Here is an 18,669-nt window from a genome sequence, read left to right on the forward strand (position 1 = left end):
CGAAGACGTCAAATCATTTTGAACGTTTAGCTACAGAAATAAAAAAACTGTTTTAATCCGCCTCAGAACTCTTAAAATATAAGTCCCAAGCGTCTTTATGAATAATAAATGTATTATGTGAAATGCAAACGGAAAGACCAAGCGTACCTGAGATAAAGGACTTCACTGACTCTACCACTGTTCCAGTGAGACTCAAACAGACAGATGGTACAGGTACTGATCTAGATCCAAAGGACAGCTTGGAGGACGCTGACTTGATCCATCAATCCAGTCTTTATACGACACATGGTGCATTCCCAGTATCCACTACACAGGTAGAACCCCTGTGACCAGATCCCGGGATGGATTTGTTTGGATATCACGCTCTTCACAGGTGTTTTGGACCAGATGGGGGTCGTCAGAGAACAGGGGGAACTTACAACCTGCAGCAACTCCACATGTACCGGCACCTGTGGCGGGTGCGCATGCGCTGCGGCCATAAAAGCAGCAGGTGGCGCCGAACGTCCCACCTGTGACACGTGACTTCCACCGTGAGCCCCACTGTCTACTGTCACCTTTGACCCCGGTGGACATCCCCGTTCGTTGGACACGTTGCTGTGCACACCAATGGCTGCCCATAGGGACACTTGGAGCGGGGACCTGCAGCAGTCGGACCGGGGGTCCAGCAGCCAGCGCTCTCGTCTCCCGGGAGAAGAGGAGGATGTGGGCGGACCGCGCCCGCGACCGGGTCTGGAGAGGACTCAGGAGAGGTTTCGGGTGGACCGCAAGAAGCTGGAGGCCATGTTAGGTAACGGTGAGTAATGCAGTGAAATGAGTGATGGATATCTGAGGATTCCTACTTTGTAGTAGTTTCTACTTCATCCGTCCAGGTTCGTCTGTGGTTTGTGAGCTTAGGAAAAATCCCCTGGATGTAGTTTCCACTGTTCCACACTTGTGCTCCGGGTCCGGGTTCGGGGATCTTCTTAGTATTTGAGGCCCGTATGTGCTCCATTAAAACAAGTCAAAGACTTTGAGCTTGTCGGTTTATCCTGTGTGTTTGTTAGTAGTAATGAATCCAGATGTGTGGCTGCTGTGTGCTAATTGACAACGATCAGTAAAGATGAACTCTACAATCATTTATTTGTGCATCAACGTTTTGGGAAACTGCCTTTTCCTTCTGTACAAAGAATCAGTAGCGTTACATCCACATACAGAAGAGTTATGTCACAATGAAGCACAACAGAGCAGCAACAACATGTTACTGGTTCAACTGGTCTTACAGAGGTGTAGACAGTGGTGAACTGGACCAGATGTTTAATAATACAGGAACTAAAACTAACAAGAGGGAAAGAAAGTTCAACTGACACAGAGACGACCTCTTAGTTCAACTAATCGGCTCTATTCACTCTTTGTCCATGTGAAACAACATCCATTCTCTAATTAATTCAAACACATTTTATCTCCTAAAATTGACTTTTACATTGAAAAACCTCCTGAAGCTAAACACAAATATTCAAAAATAATCATTTTATAACAGCTTGTTCATTTACTAATGATCTGAACTAACGTTAGTAAGGCCTGCATACTTATACCTTCATGAACAGTGGTGTAATAATACGTGTGTTTAATGAGCATGTGGGATTAATTTGTGGGATATTTGTTACATTTCATGTATTTGTTGTGTTTCTTTCATTTCTCTCATTAGCTCCATGTTGAACAGTTGAAAACTGTTGAACTGTTTTACTCTTTAAATAAAAACGGGTGTAGTTCTTTCATACTAGTCATCATTGTTCACTCAGCCAAGAGTATAAATCTGATCTATTCTATGTCTATTTCAGTAGACGGAGAGGTAAAACTTGTCATGGGCTCCCACAGGAAATAGAAGTTGAATGCTTACGTATACTCTTGTGTGAATGTCTGAAGTTTCACCTGTAGTTCTCTTGTGATTATTGCCTATGGAGCGGTGGAGAGACGTCTTAAGAAGCTGTGCAGTTTAGAGATTTATCTGGTGGACCGTCTTCTGTCTTCGCTGAGATTCTGTGACTTGTGGGATTATGCTCGATAATTCTGACACAGCAAAAATGATTGAATGACTGATACAGCATGTGTACAATAATGGTGGTGTTACTGGAAGTCAGGGCAGATTGGTCAGAATTGGGCTTTTGTTTAACTGGTCTGTTATAATTATGTTGTAGACACATGAGATCTACAAGAAACTTGTGAAACTTGCAGAGCATGTGAATTTGTTGGCCTCCTTATTTGTATCATATCTGTGTTGTAACAAAATGGTCAGCGGTGATTAAGAAATATCTACAGCCTGTAGTTTGTGGACTAAAACGTGCAAAATCATCATCGCTCTTCAAAAGAGAGTTGATCTGAAGCTGTATCCGATCTCCAGGATTATAGAAAATGACTGAGAACATTTTATTCCATCCCCGTAAAACAGCGGTACAGTACATGTACCAGACACAATATCTAGAGAAATGGAAATCCACCATTAACACTGCACTTAGTGCAGATACCACAGCATTTTGAGGACACTGGATAATGTGTGTGTAATTTGTCTGGGTTAAAACTGACTGGTTCTGGATGGTTCTGTGATTTATTGTTCTTTTTCTTGGTCACTCTCACTTTAGCTGCCTCTGAAGGGAGAGTCAACGCCAGGGAGAATTTCTTTCAGAAGGTGAGTGTGTAGTCGGTACCTGGATCATGTTTGCTTTGTCTGTGCGTTGTGTTCAAGTCCAGTGATCAGAGCTTTGTTTATGGTAAGGGAGCAGATGTCAGGTGTTCCTCTACTCGCTCATAATTTAAATAAAACTAACAAAAAACAGTGAATCATTCCGAGTGAATAGAGGGATTATATTACACTTTAGATAATATTGCAGAGATAGGGGGTATATGTCCCCATAAGACAGATTCCTTATAAAAACAGCTGAGTGAAATCATCTAAATAAGAATTTGTCTTCAAACTCCCCTTAAGTTCTGTGAATCACTCAGTAGAAACTGGAAGTAAACGCAGAGCTACAAGCAGGGGGCTTAACTGGAAGAGTGTTTCTTTGCTTTTTGATGATGATGCCAACAGCGGCCAAGAGTTTAGGAGGCTGAAAGAGGAATGTAACTGAATGTAGCTGCCGGTGATCATGTAAGTATTCGGGTTCTTGATCACGTGGCTTTGAGAACTTGAGAAAAAGACATATTCTCCACCATGAAAGCAGAAACCACTAAAAATGAATTATGATAAACAAAAGACCTCAGGACCTCTTTGAAAACGATGACTAGACTTGTCAAAGACTGCTCACGTACATTGTTTTTGGCATTTTTCATGTTTTTTAATTGTTATTTATTTATTTATTGTGGTGGTGGTGTATCGAGAGGATTAATGTGTTGATAAGCTAATATCAGTCCTCGTTCACTCTGTTTCAGATCATGGATGAAACCCAAACATGGATAACCCGGCCGATGACACTGAAAAGCGTCCGAAAGACCAGAGGAGGTGATTGTTTTTCACTTAAATCTCATATTTGCTTCATAAATTAGATCCATGTGCATTTGATTTGTGTGATTCGAGTGTTACGTGACTGGTGAGGGCCCATAAGAGATATAAATAGTTCAACATTAAACAGCTTTCATGCATCAATTGAAAGTTCATATTTATTCAATGCAATTTAATGTCAGTGTTGACAGAAACAAGTTTTTGATGTAGCAACATGTTTAACAATGAAACTGAGCAGTGTGTGTGGATCTGTGCACATCGTACCTGATGGGGGTTACAATCAGCTGTAATTGGAGGCAATCCATTCATATAGAACCATCCATTAACCCAAGTATTAGTTTATTCATAGATCCCGCGTGCAGCAGCACCTGGGAATGAAGTTCTGTGTTCAGAGTGAGAATATAGAGAATTATACATTTCTGACCTGTGATTTGTTTGCATGTCAGCGTTTTTCCTCTGTTACGTAAATCGAGAGGAGACGAGAGGAAGAATGTTAGATAATCACAGCTTGGAGGAAGTGATGGGTAGAGAAAAGACCAAATGAGAAAATTCGATTTACATTTTCTGTGAGAAGTGAAGATGTATCACCTTCAGGTTAAAGATACACAGCTGTCATCAGCTCTCCATTTCATCCATTTTCTTAACCGCTTGTCCATTCAAGAGTCACGGTCACAAAGGGCTAATCCCAGCTGTCATCGGGTGAGAAGTCAGGTTACCAGTCCATTACAGGACACACGTATAAAGACAGACGACACTTCACACCTGCGGGCAACTTAGAGCCACCAACTAAACAAACATGTCTTTGGAGGTGGGAGGAAGCCGGAGTACCCACAGAGAACCCACGGAGACACGGGGAGAACATGCAAACTCCACATTGAAAGACACCCTGCCGCCCCCTGGATTCAAACCAGGGTCCTTCCTGCTGTGAGGTGACAGTGCTAACCACTATACCACCTCAATGATAAGTCAGTGACCTGAAAAGAGCATGCAGCACACTCAGCTTCAAAAATGTGGATGTGTTCTTTGGTTCCTGTCTTCTCAGCTGTTCTATGAGCTGTTTTTACTCCCTCGTGTGATGTAGTGTCTCTTGAGGAGTATGTTGAGGTTTTCTCACCATTGTGTGTGATTTAAACAAGATAAGTGCTTGTTTACTGGCACTCCTTGGTTCTCGTAGTTTGTCGTAGTTAGTTTTTTCCTCTTATGTCCACATACAGGGAGGTTGGCTACAGTCCCACAAACCTTCAACTTCTGAATGATATGTGCAACTGTAGTCACAGGAACATGAAGCTGCTTGGAGATGGTCTTACAGCCTTTACCTTTAACATGTTTGTCTATCTTTTTTATTTCTACTGTCCTGAGACAACTCTCTCTACATCTTTCTGTGGTTCATGTTGAGTGTGGTACACACCATCAATCTGAATCAGCTTTATTGGCCAGGTTTGCACAGGACAAACAAGGAATTGGATGTGGTCTGACTCCATCTTTTTGTGCCCCCTGGTGGCTCGAAACATTAATTATTTACATACTAAATTCCAATTATCTACATAAAACACAGCTCACTATATCACATGGGGTTATTGTTTTATGTGATTGGACAGTTCAGCTCAGACACAGCCTGCTTTTGACTCCAGTTTGACTCCTCGTCCACCTTTTCACCACCCTGACCACAGGTTTCTTGGTTTTAGATTTCTACCTGTAAGTTGGGATGAGGTGAAGCAGACAGTGATCAGAGGGGACAGAGTGGTAGGCGTCCTTTACAACAGTGTAGCAGTGGTCCAGTGTGTTCATATCCCTGGTGGGACACTTCACGTGCTGCCTGTATCGAGGAGGTTCGTGGCACAGACTCGCTCTGTTCAAATCCCCCATGATGATGAGCAGGGAGTCTGGATGTTTTCTTTCCACGTCCGTTATGTGTTCATCCAGGTTCTGTAACGCTGTTGTTCCACAGGCCTGAGGTGGAATGGAAACGCCGACCAGAACAAATGAGGTGAATAAAAGGGACGGCAGCTGATAAAAAACACTCTAAGTGAGGACTGCAGAACGTCTTGAACACTGTGACATCTGTACACCAACCTTCGTTAATACAAAAGCAGTGAGAGCTGCGTGACACGGTCCGCACGGAGCAGCTGGATGCCGGGAAGGTGTAGATCACCGTCAGGGAGGTTCTCACTGAGCCAGGTTTCAGTGAAGCACAGGGCGGCGGATCTGTTTAAGTGAGCAGGAGCTCATCCGTCTTATTTACTAGGGAGCGCACGTTAGCCAGGTGTATTGACGGGAGCGGTGTGCGTGAGCCGCGCTGCCTCAGTCTGATGCTTCCTGTAGATCTGTAGAGAGCTGCTGCACCTCTGAGAAGGATCTCCAAGAAACAGAGTCTGTATAAACCGTAGGAAAGGTTCCTGGAGATTCAGGAGCGCCTCTCTAGAGTCAGTAATCTGTGAAGCCGTGAGTGGCTGCATAAAATAAAACCACAACAGTAAAAACACCAGAAAAGTAGAAGGCTGCCATCTGCGGCGCTACCTTGGTACCAAACAGCACATCCTTTCACCCTTTAGACTGAGGGACTGATCACAGGACACATGGTGCTTTAACATGTCCCTGTGGTCCAATCATTTTACACATCAGGCCAGTTTCATTAGTTTGTTTTAAAGAAAGAACCTTCTGTTGAACCACAACCCAAAAGCTACGTCTGCTTTTGATTTGATGTAGATTTGTATTCATCGTTCCCTTTGTGGGTTTTTCTTTCTTTAATGGAAGGGTACCAACAGTTTGGTCCACATCTCTGTCTTTTGTTCTCTTAGGGTTATAGTGTTTCTGTGGGCTCTACTGATTGACAGATGGACTGAGCATAGCTCCTCTTTCCCTCCACGTGTGACGCCTGCCATTTTAAATAAGACTCTGCAGATACGTGTTCAAGCAGCAGTTACTGTGGCAGCTTTCTCCTCTGGTGCTAGAATGAGTTGACAAACGCAGACTACTGTGTCGTGTCTGCTTTCACATTTATTTCTGCCCTTTATGAGCACTGATGCATTCACTTCCACAGATACTGATCATACAAAGACACTAAACACATACTGCGCCTCTCACCACTTGTGATATAGCTTTTTCAGTTTTTATTTTTATCTTTGCAGATCCATACATCAGAGTGATCGGGACGAGGGAGAATGTGAGGGAAGCTAAAGACAGAATTACGTCTGTCCTTTACACCAAGGTACAGTGAACCTCTTCATCACTGTGAAGATAGACTGCATGTTGGTGTGTAATTCTTGTTCTTGGTCTCTGTTTACCTTGCTCACCCTGTCCTGGTAGTTAGACTAAATGTATAATACATCAGCTGCCCTGCTGTCTACTACACAGTAGTTTGGTACAACTTGGCAGTAATCTACTGTAGCTGGGCGATTACATCCAGAGCTTTTTTCAAGGTTTGCTGTACATACAGGCTTTGTTGCAATGGCACCGCACAGAGGCAGTCGATCATCCGTGCACTTTAAACAGACTCCAACAAAAGAATAACACATGAGCAGATGTACTATACTGTAGCATTTCACATGGTTTTATCACAGCACAGTTTTTTATTTAGCTCTTTTTAATGTAGTGCATTAGTGACTGCACCGTGTGTGTGTTTAAATGAGGGGAACTTGTTTGTTTTGTGGCTGTATAGATGGAGGAAAGTGTACAGATGCTGCACTGTGCTCTCAGTGAAGTAACATTTATAATCAGCGCAGGAGGGTGTGAATCACAGAGTACATTTTACCTTGGTCCCCCTTAAGCACACACTTGATTTGATTTGACTGGTGACAGCCGTCCTATCGTGAGTTTTGGAAGCTGCCTGTGGTGATATATTAGAAACACTTTCATTGATCAGTGACACCATCAACTGTGAACTTTATAAAGTTTAACATTTGTGCCGTTCATGTGTAGTAACATTCACCTTTTTCTTTGTACCATCAACTGTATTTCAGGTGTTTTCTATCCTAATTCTACCTCAACCTGTTCTTTTCTGCTCATTAGAGTAACAAGGTAACTCTGAAGATGGACGTTTCCCACAAGGATCATTCCCATATAATTGGAAGAGGGGGCGTCAACATCAAGAGATTGGAGGAGGAGACAGGGTGCCAAATCTACTTTCCAGACTTTAACAGGAAGAAAACGGCAGAGAAAAGCAACCAGGTTTGTGGGGACACAACACCGATTTCCACTGTGCAGTCATGCTGTGACTTAATGGAACAGGCTGTTTACTGCTAGTTGCTCACAGAGTTTGATACCATTTACTGATCCAGTCTATTTACTAATAGTCGCACGTTCTGAGATTAGACAGGTTATAAAGACTTAGTCCAGATGTCTGTTTTGATTGGCCAAAGTATAGTATGTGGAGTTCAGGAGAGCACACTGCAGGGCACGCCATGAGATACTTAGTGCAGACAGGTTGGTTTGTTTTTTACCAAGGTAGACTTAACTGATTGAAACATTACCTCAGCTTTTACATGGTGTGATATACCTATGCATATCATGAAACTTTAAGCACTCTCCATTTCACACAGTCTTATACTGATCATTCACTCGTAGGCTGATAACTAACAAGAGTGTATTCAGAAGCACAGAGGTGTTAAAAAGCTAATGTAGAAAACTGTGCAACTCCAATGACTTCTTCTTCTCACTGGAGCTGGTTGAATTCAGGACATCACTGAACTTCTAGTTGATGCTCACAGCACCACCTGCATGCACAAAACACTATGTGAACGTTAACAGAACGTGTGTATTTGGTTTTTTAACCGCTTCCTTTTTCTTTAGTCTGGAGCCGTGACGTTGTGTTGGTGTTTTTTTAAGAGTGGAAGTGAGAACAGGATACGAGAGGAGAAATGTAACGAGACCATGTGTCACCTGTTTTCATTTGTATGGAAATGAACCTAATCCAACCTCTCATGATGTGTTTCAGTAACATAAAACATGAACTTGGGATTGAGTTTTGAAATTGGAGTAGGGCTCAACCTATAAACTGATTTCTATTGTCCTTTTTCCTTTGAACAGGTGTCCCTCGTGGGGGAGCCAGGAGAGGTGGAGGCAGCTCGTGTAAAAATAAGGGTAAGTTGTACCACTGCTATATTTGTTTTAAATGATGCTCTGTCAAAACGTTGACCTTCTGTAGATTTGACCTTTACTTTTCTTTCTAATTTTCTGAGACGGGGATCAAAACATGAATAAACTTCTCTAAACCTTGAATTAGTTTGATGGGTTATGTTGCACCTTCTGACTCTTCTCCTTTCCTTCATGTAGAGTTTAGCCTGTTAAACCACAGCTTTGTCTACAGTGAACATGATTCTCTACTGTGGATTGACCAAAACTAACAAGCCTGTGTGTGTTTCTAAAGAAAACACTGTGAGTGTGGAAAGGTGGTTTACCTCCAAGTCAGCTTGGTTTCTATCCTCCATCCAGGTGTTTATACTCCTTACTCTGACACCCAAATACTTTGTATGCTGTTTCATAAAATACTTGACGTGACATCACTTAAATGATGTATTATGTATGTGTGTTACTTGAATTGGAGGTGACTACAGTATTTCTCTACAAATCAAATATAGTGTACAGTAGATCATTGAATGATTGCTTTCTAAATGGTAGCAGTGAGTGTTTTGGTTTTTATTCCATTGTTTCCATGTGGAAGGTTTTTAATTTTAGAACAGAAGTAAAATATCTTATATTATATATATAATATATGTTGCTGAGCGTTGAAGATTGATAACTGTCATATTCAAGTCTGTTCAATAGGAGCCAGGAGAGGAGGAGTACATGAGTAGTGAAAACTAAAAGATGAGGAAACTCTCTCTCACACACTTGCACACACTGCCATCCAAATACTGACTCTTGGGTCACTGGGATTTTGCCTGTCAGCAAAGGTCAAGCAGCATGAATTGCTCTGACCAAAGAAATGCATCCCGACTCTGTCCCACATGTGCTGGACCTGACATTTAGATCACACTGCTGCACTTGCTCTTCACGGGCAAAAAGATTTAGATCATCACTGAGGGAAATGTAAGAGAGGACCAGGAGAAGAGCAGCAGTCAAGGCTGAATGAAGAATAGACTAGATTTTCATGGTGGAGCTGACCTAAGCTTGTTTAAAGAGGTCAACCTGGCAGTCATGAGTTTCAGATGTATGTGGTCTTGTTAGAGTCTACGTGTTTATTCCCCTCAGTTTGTCTCTATGGGTGTGAGCCTGTGTGATTTATCTCCTCTTCATTCATAAGTACACACGTGGACTAAACTGCTGGTACCTCCATTAAAGAAAGAAAAACAGAGGTCACTGAAATTACTTGAATTAATATCTAGTACATTTTTATTCTTATTACTTTTGTCAGTTTCATGAAAATCAGACAGTTTTTGAGTTGTAGTTCAACAGAAACTAATGAAACTGGCCTGGACAAAATGATGTGTAAAATATTTTGACCACAGGGACGTTAATCTAACGCTGTCCTGTAATTAGCATCACAGGTTTCTTCACACTTATAATCAGTCAGTCTGTGTATTCAAAGGGTGAAAAGTGGTCACTGTGCTGTTCATGGTGTTTACCACACTCAACATAAACCACAGAAAAGTCAAAAGAGAGAGTTGTCTCAGGATATTAGAAATAAAAATGATAGACAAACATGGTGAAGGTAAAGGCTGTAAGACCATCTCCAAGCAGCTTCATGTTCCTGTGACTACAGTTGCACATATCACTCAGAAGCTTAAGGTCCATGGGTCTGGAGCCAACCTCCCTGTATGTGGACATAAGAGGAAAATTGATGACAAACTGAAGAGACAGAAAACACAAATGGTAAATAAAGAACCCAGAACAACTTCCACAGAGATTAAAGAAGTAAAATCCACGGTCGAGGTAGCTCAGAGTCAGATCACACCATCAGTCACTGTTTAAGACAAAGTGGACTTAAGACGACCAAGGAGGACTCCACTAATGAAAGCAGATCGTAAAGAAAACACAGCACCGGGTGTCTTAAATCTGTGCTGGGTCCAAGACTTTTAAGGCATTCTGGAACAAAACAGGCTGCCCAGTGTCAGAAAGTTTGGTCTTTGTCACAGGTCATAGTCCTCCAACATGATAATGAGCTAAAACACAGCTACAAACACCCAAGAACAGCTAAGAAGAAATCACTGGACTATTCTGAAGTGGCCTTCTATGAGTCCTGATCTGAATCATATTAAATATCTGTGGAAAGAGCTGAAACACGTAGTGTGGAGAAGGCACCCTTCAAACCTGAGTCAACTGGAGCAGTTTGCTTGATAGGAGTCGACCAAAATACCTGTGGACAGGTGCAGAAGTCTCAGTGAGAGTTACAGAAAGCGCTCGCTTGCAGTGATCGCCTCAAAAGGTTGTGCAACAGAATATTAAGTTAAGGGGACCATCACTTTTGTCCAGGCCAGTTTCAGTAGTTGTTTTTTATAGATACATTGAACCATAACTCAAAAGCAATGTTGGATTTTCATTGGTTCATTTTCAGTCTGTTTTTATTGATTCTTACTTTTGTCAGTATCAGGTTATTTCAGTGACCTTTGTGGGTTTTTCTTTGTTTAACAGAAGAGTATTAACAACTTTGTCCACGTGTGTAAATATACATGAATCTATTTAGCTCATGATGCTGTAATACAAATGACAAGAGCTGATGTGTTTTGCTGTTCCTGCATTTTGATTCAGAGACTTGAAATTGATGTTTTAAAAATGAACTGGCCACAGTTTGAGGATTTTAACCATAGCTTCAACAACTGTGTAGCCACAGTGTTTAAATCAGTGTTCCCAGTGATACCACCACAGAACACTGCAGCATACTTCATGTCACAAAGGCTGAGGTCTGTTGCACTGATCACCTTGTTTTGATTCACTTTAGATTCATTTGAGTTGACACATGTACGAGTCAAGTTCTGCCACCTTCTGCTATGACAGTATTGTACAAGATTCACTTCTCACTTCTGTCCATTTTGTGCAGGAGCTGCTCCCTCTTGTGTTGTTTATCAGTCTTCCCCCCAGCATGCAGTGTGATTTCAGTTCTCCGACTGTGCAGCACATCTCACAGACCTACAACATCACAGTCTCCTTCCTGACCCCGATGTGTTTCTTTAACACTACTGTGGTGGTTCGCGGTTCACACAGTGCTGTCAAGGTGAGGACGGTTTCATGTTTATAGAAATAGGATAGAAATGAAAGTCTAAAATAATTAAATTTCATACAAACTCAGAACTATAATCAGTATAAAACCAATGTACAGTACCTGTCATGGACAGAACAGAGTACTTTAAAATGCCTCATCTCATTGAGCCACACTAACATACACTCTCATACTAATGACCATGATTCAATTCAATTTTATTTGTATTGGGCTTTTAACAATTGTCTTCGTTGCAAAGCAGCTTTACACAACCAAAGAAACGATGGAAGTTCATATGAACAGTGAATGTGCATGAATCACAATAATCAGATTGTCCCTGATGAGCGAGCCGAGGGCGACAGTGGCAAGAAAAAACTCCCTGAGAAGGCGACAGGAAGAAACCTTGAGAGGAATCGAATACCAGAGGCACTTGTTTAACCATCAGGGCATTGAACTGGCAACCTGGAGATTAATACATCCCCTGCTCAACTCGAAGCACCGTTATTTCTCGGAGACTGTCGTATCTTATTTTGTGCAGCAAAGAGCTGCGACTGACCATTATTATCATTATCATTGAAAAAAACAAACTCCTCAGGACCACCGAAGACATTAATAAGGCAGTGGTTTATTTCTCTTGCGCAAGGCAAAACTCAAAGTATGTAACACATACAGTTCTTGTGATATGGGAGGGAGTTGTTTTTCTGTTTGTAACTAAAGATGTAACAAATGGCAGTTGTTATATTGCAGTTGGTTCTCGTCTCGAGGTGCTATCCTATCTGACTCCCTAAGATAAACAAAGACAAGTTTCACAAGAATCCCACAAAGTTATACAGCTTCATGAGAGCAACTAATGCTATAGGATAATCTCTGGACAAATGTTCTAACAATCATTTATAGACATTATTGTTTAAACATCCTGTCGTCTCATTAATTAAGAATTCATAATATCAACAAATGATTTCATTATTTCAATCATTTTATGACAGTCACATTATCTGTGACCCAAGTGAATGTTTGTCTTCTTAGTTTAACTAAGCTCCCTACTGTACCATGTTCAAACATCTGGCCAACAAATCAGACCCACCAACACGCATGTATGCATCTCTGCATTTATTTCTTCATGGATGTTTGTCCTTTTATATTAACAGTGGATTTTTCTTCTTTTTCTGCCATATTCTTTTGACCAGACCTCTGTCCATCAGTTGTATTTGTTCAACTTTGTCTTATAATCAACAGTTTATCTTTGTGAACTTTTTTGAGTTTGACCAACTTTTTACACTTTTACTCTTTATCAACTTTTCTTTGTTACGTTCTTCTACATAAGAACTTGCGATAACTTGTCGGCGTCTTTTTCGGGAAGATTCCAGCTCCCCTACGTAATTTCTTCAGAAATTGCTCTGTCTAGTTTCATATGACAAATTTGCTGACATGGTTTTTGAATGTGTGTTTTGTTTTGTTAAAATGAATAAAAACTTCTGCTATACTTAACCCAAATTTTTGCAAGACACATTTTAGACATAAAATTCTTCTAGTAACTTATTGTGAGATATTGTAAATATTTCTGTATTTCCTCAATTGTCTCTTCATCTTTGTCTACCCAGACAGGAGCAGCTCTTCTATTGCAATGCCTGGCTGGTAGCCTGGCAAGCACCGTCTTAGTCACCACCTACCTGGAGGTCCTACCCCAGCACCGCCTCTTCATGAAGGGCTGCAATGGTTGCAACGTTAAGCACATCACCCAGACAACAGGAGCCCAGATTTACTTCCCTGACCCCAACAGCCCACAGGACAAATCTACAGTCCAAATTCAAGGCAATATTCAATCAGCCTGCCTGGCCTGGCAGTACCTAATGGTGAGCATTGCATGCATGTGTGTTTTGTTCATTAATATCCGCCTTTTGAAAAGAATTGCTTTAAATAGCTTAGGTTCAGCAATGGCATTGGCAAAATATTCCTTACATATGCAGATTCCACACGTGTGGTATCTATGATGTTGCTGCAACAGCAAAATATGTTATAAGGTTTAGGGGCGGCAGTAGCAGAGGTGGTAGAGAAGTCGTCTATAAAACCCAGTGTTAGTAGTTTGATTCCTGGTTTCTCCTGGCTACTTGCTGAGCTTTCCTTGGATTTGACACTGAAACTGTGTAGTGGTGCTGATATTTACAGTCTGGTGGCTGTCCAACTGCAATTTCTCCAAGAAGATCACTATGTACAGTGGGTACGGAAAGTATTCAGACCCCCTTAAATTTTTCACTCTTTGTTATATTGCAGCCATTTGCTGAAATCATTTAAGTTAATTTTTTACTCATTAATGTTCACCCAGCACCCATATTGACAGGAAACCACAGAATTGTTGACATTTTTGCAGATTTATTAAAAAAGAAAAACTGAAATATCACATGGTCATAAGTATTCAGGCCCTTCAGTATTTAGTAGAAGCACACTTTTGATCTAATACAGACATGAGTCTTTTTGGCAAAGATGCAACAAGTTTTTCACACCTGCATTTGAGGATCCTCTGCCAATCCTCCTTGCAGATCCTCTCCAGATCTGTCAGGAAGGATGATAAACGTTGTTGGACAGCCATTTTCAAGTCTCTCCAGAGATGCTCCACTGGGTTTAAGTTAGGACTCTGGCTGGGCCATTCAAGAACAGTCATAGGGTTGTTGCAAAGCTACTCCTTCGTTATTTTAGCTGTGAGCTTCAGGTCATTGTCTTGTTGGAAGTGAACCTTTGGCCCAGTCTGAGGTCCTGAGCACTCTGGAGAAGGTTTTTGTCCCTGTACTTGTTCGCATTCATCTTTTCCTCAATTGCAACCAGTCGTCTTGCCCCTGCAGCTGAAAAACACCCCCACAGGATGATGCTGCCACCACTATGCTTTACTGCTGGGACTGTATTGGATAGTTGATGAGCAGTGCCTGGTTTTCTCCACACATGCTGCTTAGAATTAAGGCCAAAAAGTTCTATCTTGACCCCATCAGACCAGAGGATCTTGTTTCTCACCATCTCAGAGTCCTTTGGGTGTTTTTTTGCAAACTCCATGCAGGCTTTCATGTGTCTTCCACTGAGGAGAGGCTTCCCTCAGGCCACTCTGCCACAAAGCCCCGTCTGGAGGAGGGCTGCAGTGATAGTTGACTTTCTGTGCCTTGCCACAATCCTGTCTCTGATCTCTTCAGGGAGTTCCTTTAACCTCATGATTCTCATTTGCTGGGACATGCACTGTGAGCTGTAAGGCCTTATATGGACAGGTTTAAATAGCCTTAGGAGATACAGTATTTGCTTGCTTTGGCCTCTTCCATCCAGACTGATTACATCTCCCTATACTCTGATGCTAATACACTCACTTACAATAGGAGCGCTGTCCTGCACTTATAGGATATATTGGAACGTGGATGTGTTTTATTACTGATATACTGTGAAACACATTAGTCTGAAATTATTATTAATGTACTTTGACTTTTTTGCTCCACAGGGCTGTTCACCTCTGGTAATAATGTTTAACATTAAAAAGAGCACAGAGGTGAACCCTCAGTGTATCACATCACTAATGGAACAGCTGGATGTCACCATCAATATCACACCAATGCCAGCACAGCCCTGCATGGTATGTGACCAGGCTTACACTCACACAGCATGTACCGTTATAGAGGATATTTAACCATGCTGCCAGATTACTTTTATCCATGCTACAATATCTCAACGACTGGATGGATAGCAATAAAAATTTGGACAATATTGAAGGAAAGAGGATGATGTCCTAGTTTTTATGTTGCATAACCACAAGTTTAGTTGGATAACATACAGTATTTCACCTACATTAGCTTCTCTCCATTGACTCCCTCTAAAATCCAGAATTGAATTTAAAATTCTTCTCCTCACTTATAAATCACTTAATAATCGAGCTCCATCTTATCTAAGACCTCATAGTTCCATATTTTCCAAGCAGAACTCTCTGTTCTCAGGCTGCAGGTTTACTGGGAATGGGAGGCAGAGCCTTTAGCTACCAAGCTCCTCTCCTGTGGAATCAGGTCCTAGTTCAGGTTCTGGAGGAGGACACCCTCTCTACATTAAAGACTAGACTTACAGCTTTCATTTTTCATAGAACAGTTAGAGATGGCTCTGGTCTTAAACCTTCATGTTAAAGTGCCTTAAGATGACTTCTCTTGTGATTTGACACTATACAAAAAAATGAACAGAAATTAAAAATAATAACAAACGAAAGTCACTGAAATCACAGGCAGAACAAAAAGAACTGGCAGAAAAACTAACAACACAAAGAAACAAAACAAAACGCCGCTCACGGCAGGCAAACAATACAAACTTATAGACGGGAACCAGAGATATAGTCCGGGGGTGAAACAAACAGAGTTCAGAGTAAAAAAGTAAAAAGAAAAAACAAACCAACAGAACGGAGATCAAAGGGAGGAACTGTAACAACTGTAATATCAGTCTCTCCGTGTACTACTACATTTATAGCCTAGGCAAGTTTGCAATGTCTGAGCATTTTAAATCCATTCCTATCAACTTGGACTTGTGTATTGAGTGTTTCCAAGAGAAGACCATGAGCATGTTAGCATCAATAATAATAATAATAATAGGTTATATTTAGCTCAATATATGAATTATTCTTAATCAGTTTTGAGCACATAGATTATAAAAGTAAAGTACTTTTGTTGACTGAAAAGATTCTGGTTGGATTTGTGTAAAATGTACATGCATCAAAGAGCATAAAAAGGACAAGATGAATGTAATAAACCGTTTCCACTAAACTGTACAGTTCACAGTCGTTTGTCCTCAGAAAAACATAGCTGTGGTCTTACCTGTAGGAAACCAATAAGCCAATGTTCAATCTGAGGAACTGCTCACTCATCAAATTCCACATCATGATGTCGAAGTAAATTATAGATTTCCAGAGCACATTTTGTCCATATTTATTCAAATAAAACAAAAAATGACCAAAGGCTCTTGCCATGCCAACCCCCTGCGACGAGTTTGCTAAATCAGCATCTGCCACTGTGCAAAACTAATCAGAATTGTAAGCCTTAAAAAAGTCTGGCCAAAAAAAGAGGACATGATCTTTTTTATTTTTATTTTTGCCACATTAAAGCTATGTTAATGAAAGCTGAGGTTTTGGTGAAGCGGAAAGTGTGGAATTCCCTTCCTATCTGGTGCCATCATCGTCCACCTTGCTGCCTCCTTCTCATGAACCTACCTCACTTCTCTTTTTCACCAACTTCCCATTTTCCACTCCACCTGTCCTTTCTTGATTCTTCTAACCTCTTCCCTTTTGATCAATGTCTTTCAGTTTGTAGCAGTTAAGAGTGTGGAGAGGAATGCAGTGAACATGTACAGAGCCCTAAAAGTCATCTTGGGTTTGGAGAGCAACAGGGTCTCATCCTCCTCACCCTCTGCCACCTTGAATTCTCCTACTGACAGCCCATCCCCATCCCTGGGTAAAGATACCATCCAACGATTTTATGAACTTTTTCTATGACGACAGCTGTAAATCCAGATATACAGCACATGCATATGTAGGACTGATGAGCTATAAGATATAAGATCTAAAATGTATAATCCTGATATGTCTGTTTGTTCCCTTCAGGCTCTGATGCATTTGTGGAAGAGGGGATTCCCAGAAGCCCCTTCCATTCTGCCCATGGGAGTGGACGTCTGGCATTATATAAAACGTCATCAGGGAAACAACAGGTTGTGGAGATCCTGCAGGGCACAAAGAACTCCCATCTACAGTATGTTTCAATCTACATATCATTTGGAGCTTCTCGTTACTGTTTGAAATGATTTACTTCTCATGCTGGTATGGAATGCTTTTTAGCTAGTTGTCTGTGTCACAACATTGATCTCTCTATATAATCCCTGTATATAATCCCCAGTCCTGACCGTCTTCTTTTGGAGTCCAGCTCATCACTCAGGCCTGTAGCAGATGAGAGGGCGTCAGGTAGTGAGCAAGTGGCAGAGAGGGCAGAGAGGGGGAGACTCTCCTTTGGAAACATGCAGGTATAAACACAAAATACACTGTTTTGTTAGTGTTAAGGATAATTGTCTTTTCAGCCATTTAACTATGAAGAAAAAAGCCATTGGCAACCAAAGGTAAATTTGTTTGATCAAGTACTATTAGTGATACCTGGATGTAGAGCATAATTTATCCCTGTGTGATGACAGACACACTTAAGCTAAAGGTCACAACAGCCAGTGAATTAATCAGTCATTGCCGTGTAGTTGCTTTCAGACATGATCCTTGAACCTCTTTAGGTTATACCCAGGTGGGCTGAATGTTGGAAGGCAAAAGTCTGCTTATACCTGATTCTTTTCTGTAGTGCGTATGTGAAGACAGCTTATGTGTTCCCTAATGAAGTATTTTGGGGTCTTTGGTGTATCAGTAATTACATCATTAATATATGTGCTACTATATGTTTATTATTGAGGTCATAGTGGGTGGTGAAGGCAGACTGGAATGTATTACATTAAGGGGTGTTTCTAATATTTTGGCCCATTTCTGAACTTTAGCTCTGTGAATAGTTTATATCAAGGTGCAGTGCAATCATTCGGGGCACCTTGTTAAACGTTTAAATCTTCCCCAGGGTTCTCCACTGTTCTTGTCTTGAACCAGCCCTCTACAGTCAGCAGCCCCAAGAAGAAACAGAACAAATCATGTTTAGTTCAGTTGACCGTGTTTTAAAGATCTTAAAAAATTTTACTTAAACATTTAATTAAGAAATTAGTGTATAAATATTGGCATATGGTAAAAGCTCTGTTCATTCAGGCATCTGTTGATGCTATTGTTATTATATTATACTACAGTATTATACACAAGAGTTTTTGGAGAAACTGTTGAAAAAATGTTTGTTCATGCCTTCAAATTCTGTAATGAAGGTAATAAATGTATAAAAACGAAGCGTTTTTGGTTTTTGTATATTATGTTAAGACATCAGTGTCCTCCCCATAGTTCCAGAGTAGAAGGAAGAGATAAGTTTTAAGATATTTGAAGTTATCAGAAAATCAAGGCTTCATAAAACCTGTAACCCAATCAGAATATTCACCTACA

At 41.0% G+C, this 18,669-nt stretch overlaps 1 protein-coding gene across 1 annotated transcript; it reads left to right on the forward strand.

The window, feature by feature from the left end:
• Positions 1-606: 606 nt before the first annotated feature.
• LOC113173662 (protein bicaudal C homolog 1-like) lies at positions 607-18,352 on the forward strand. The gene is made up of 13 exons (XM_026377150.1): positions 607-787; positions 2,616-2,662; positions 3,403-3,472; positions 6,601-6,680; positions 7,481-7,639; positions 8,498-8,551; positions 11,448-11,621; positions 13,208-13,459; positions 15,079-15,210; positions 16,912-17,059; positions 17,209-17,353; positions 17,498-17,621; positions 18,206-18,352. Exons 1-13 carry the CDS (start codon positions 607-609, stop codon positions 18,227-18,229), a joined length of 1,590 nt encoding a protein of 529 aa, XP_026232935.1. The 3' UTR covers positions 18,230-18,352.
• Positions 18,353-18,669: the final 317 nt, after the last annotated feature.

This window comes from Anabas testudineus, chromosome 21 (genome assembly GCF_900324465.2).
Source record: "Anabas testudineus chromosome 21, fAnaTes1.2, whole genome shotgun sequence".
NCBI lineage: Eukaryota > Metazoa > Chordata > Actinopteri > Anabantiformes > Anabantidae > Anabas > Anabas testudineus.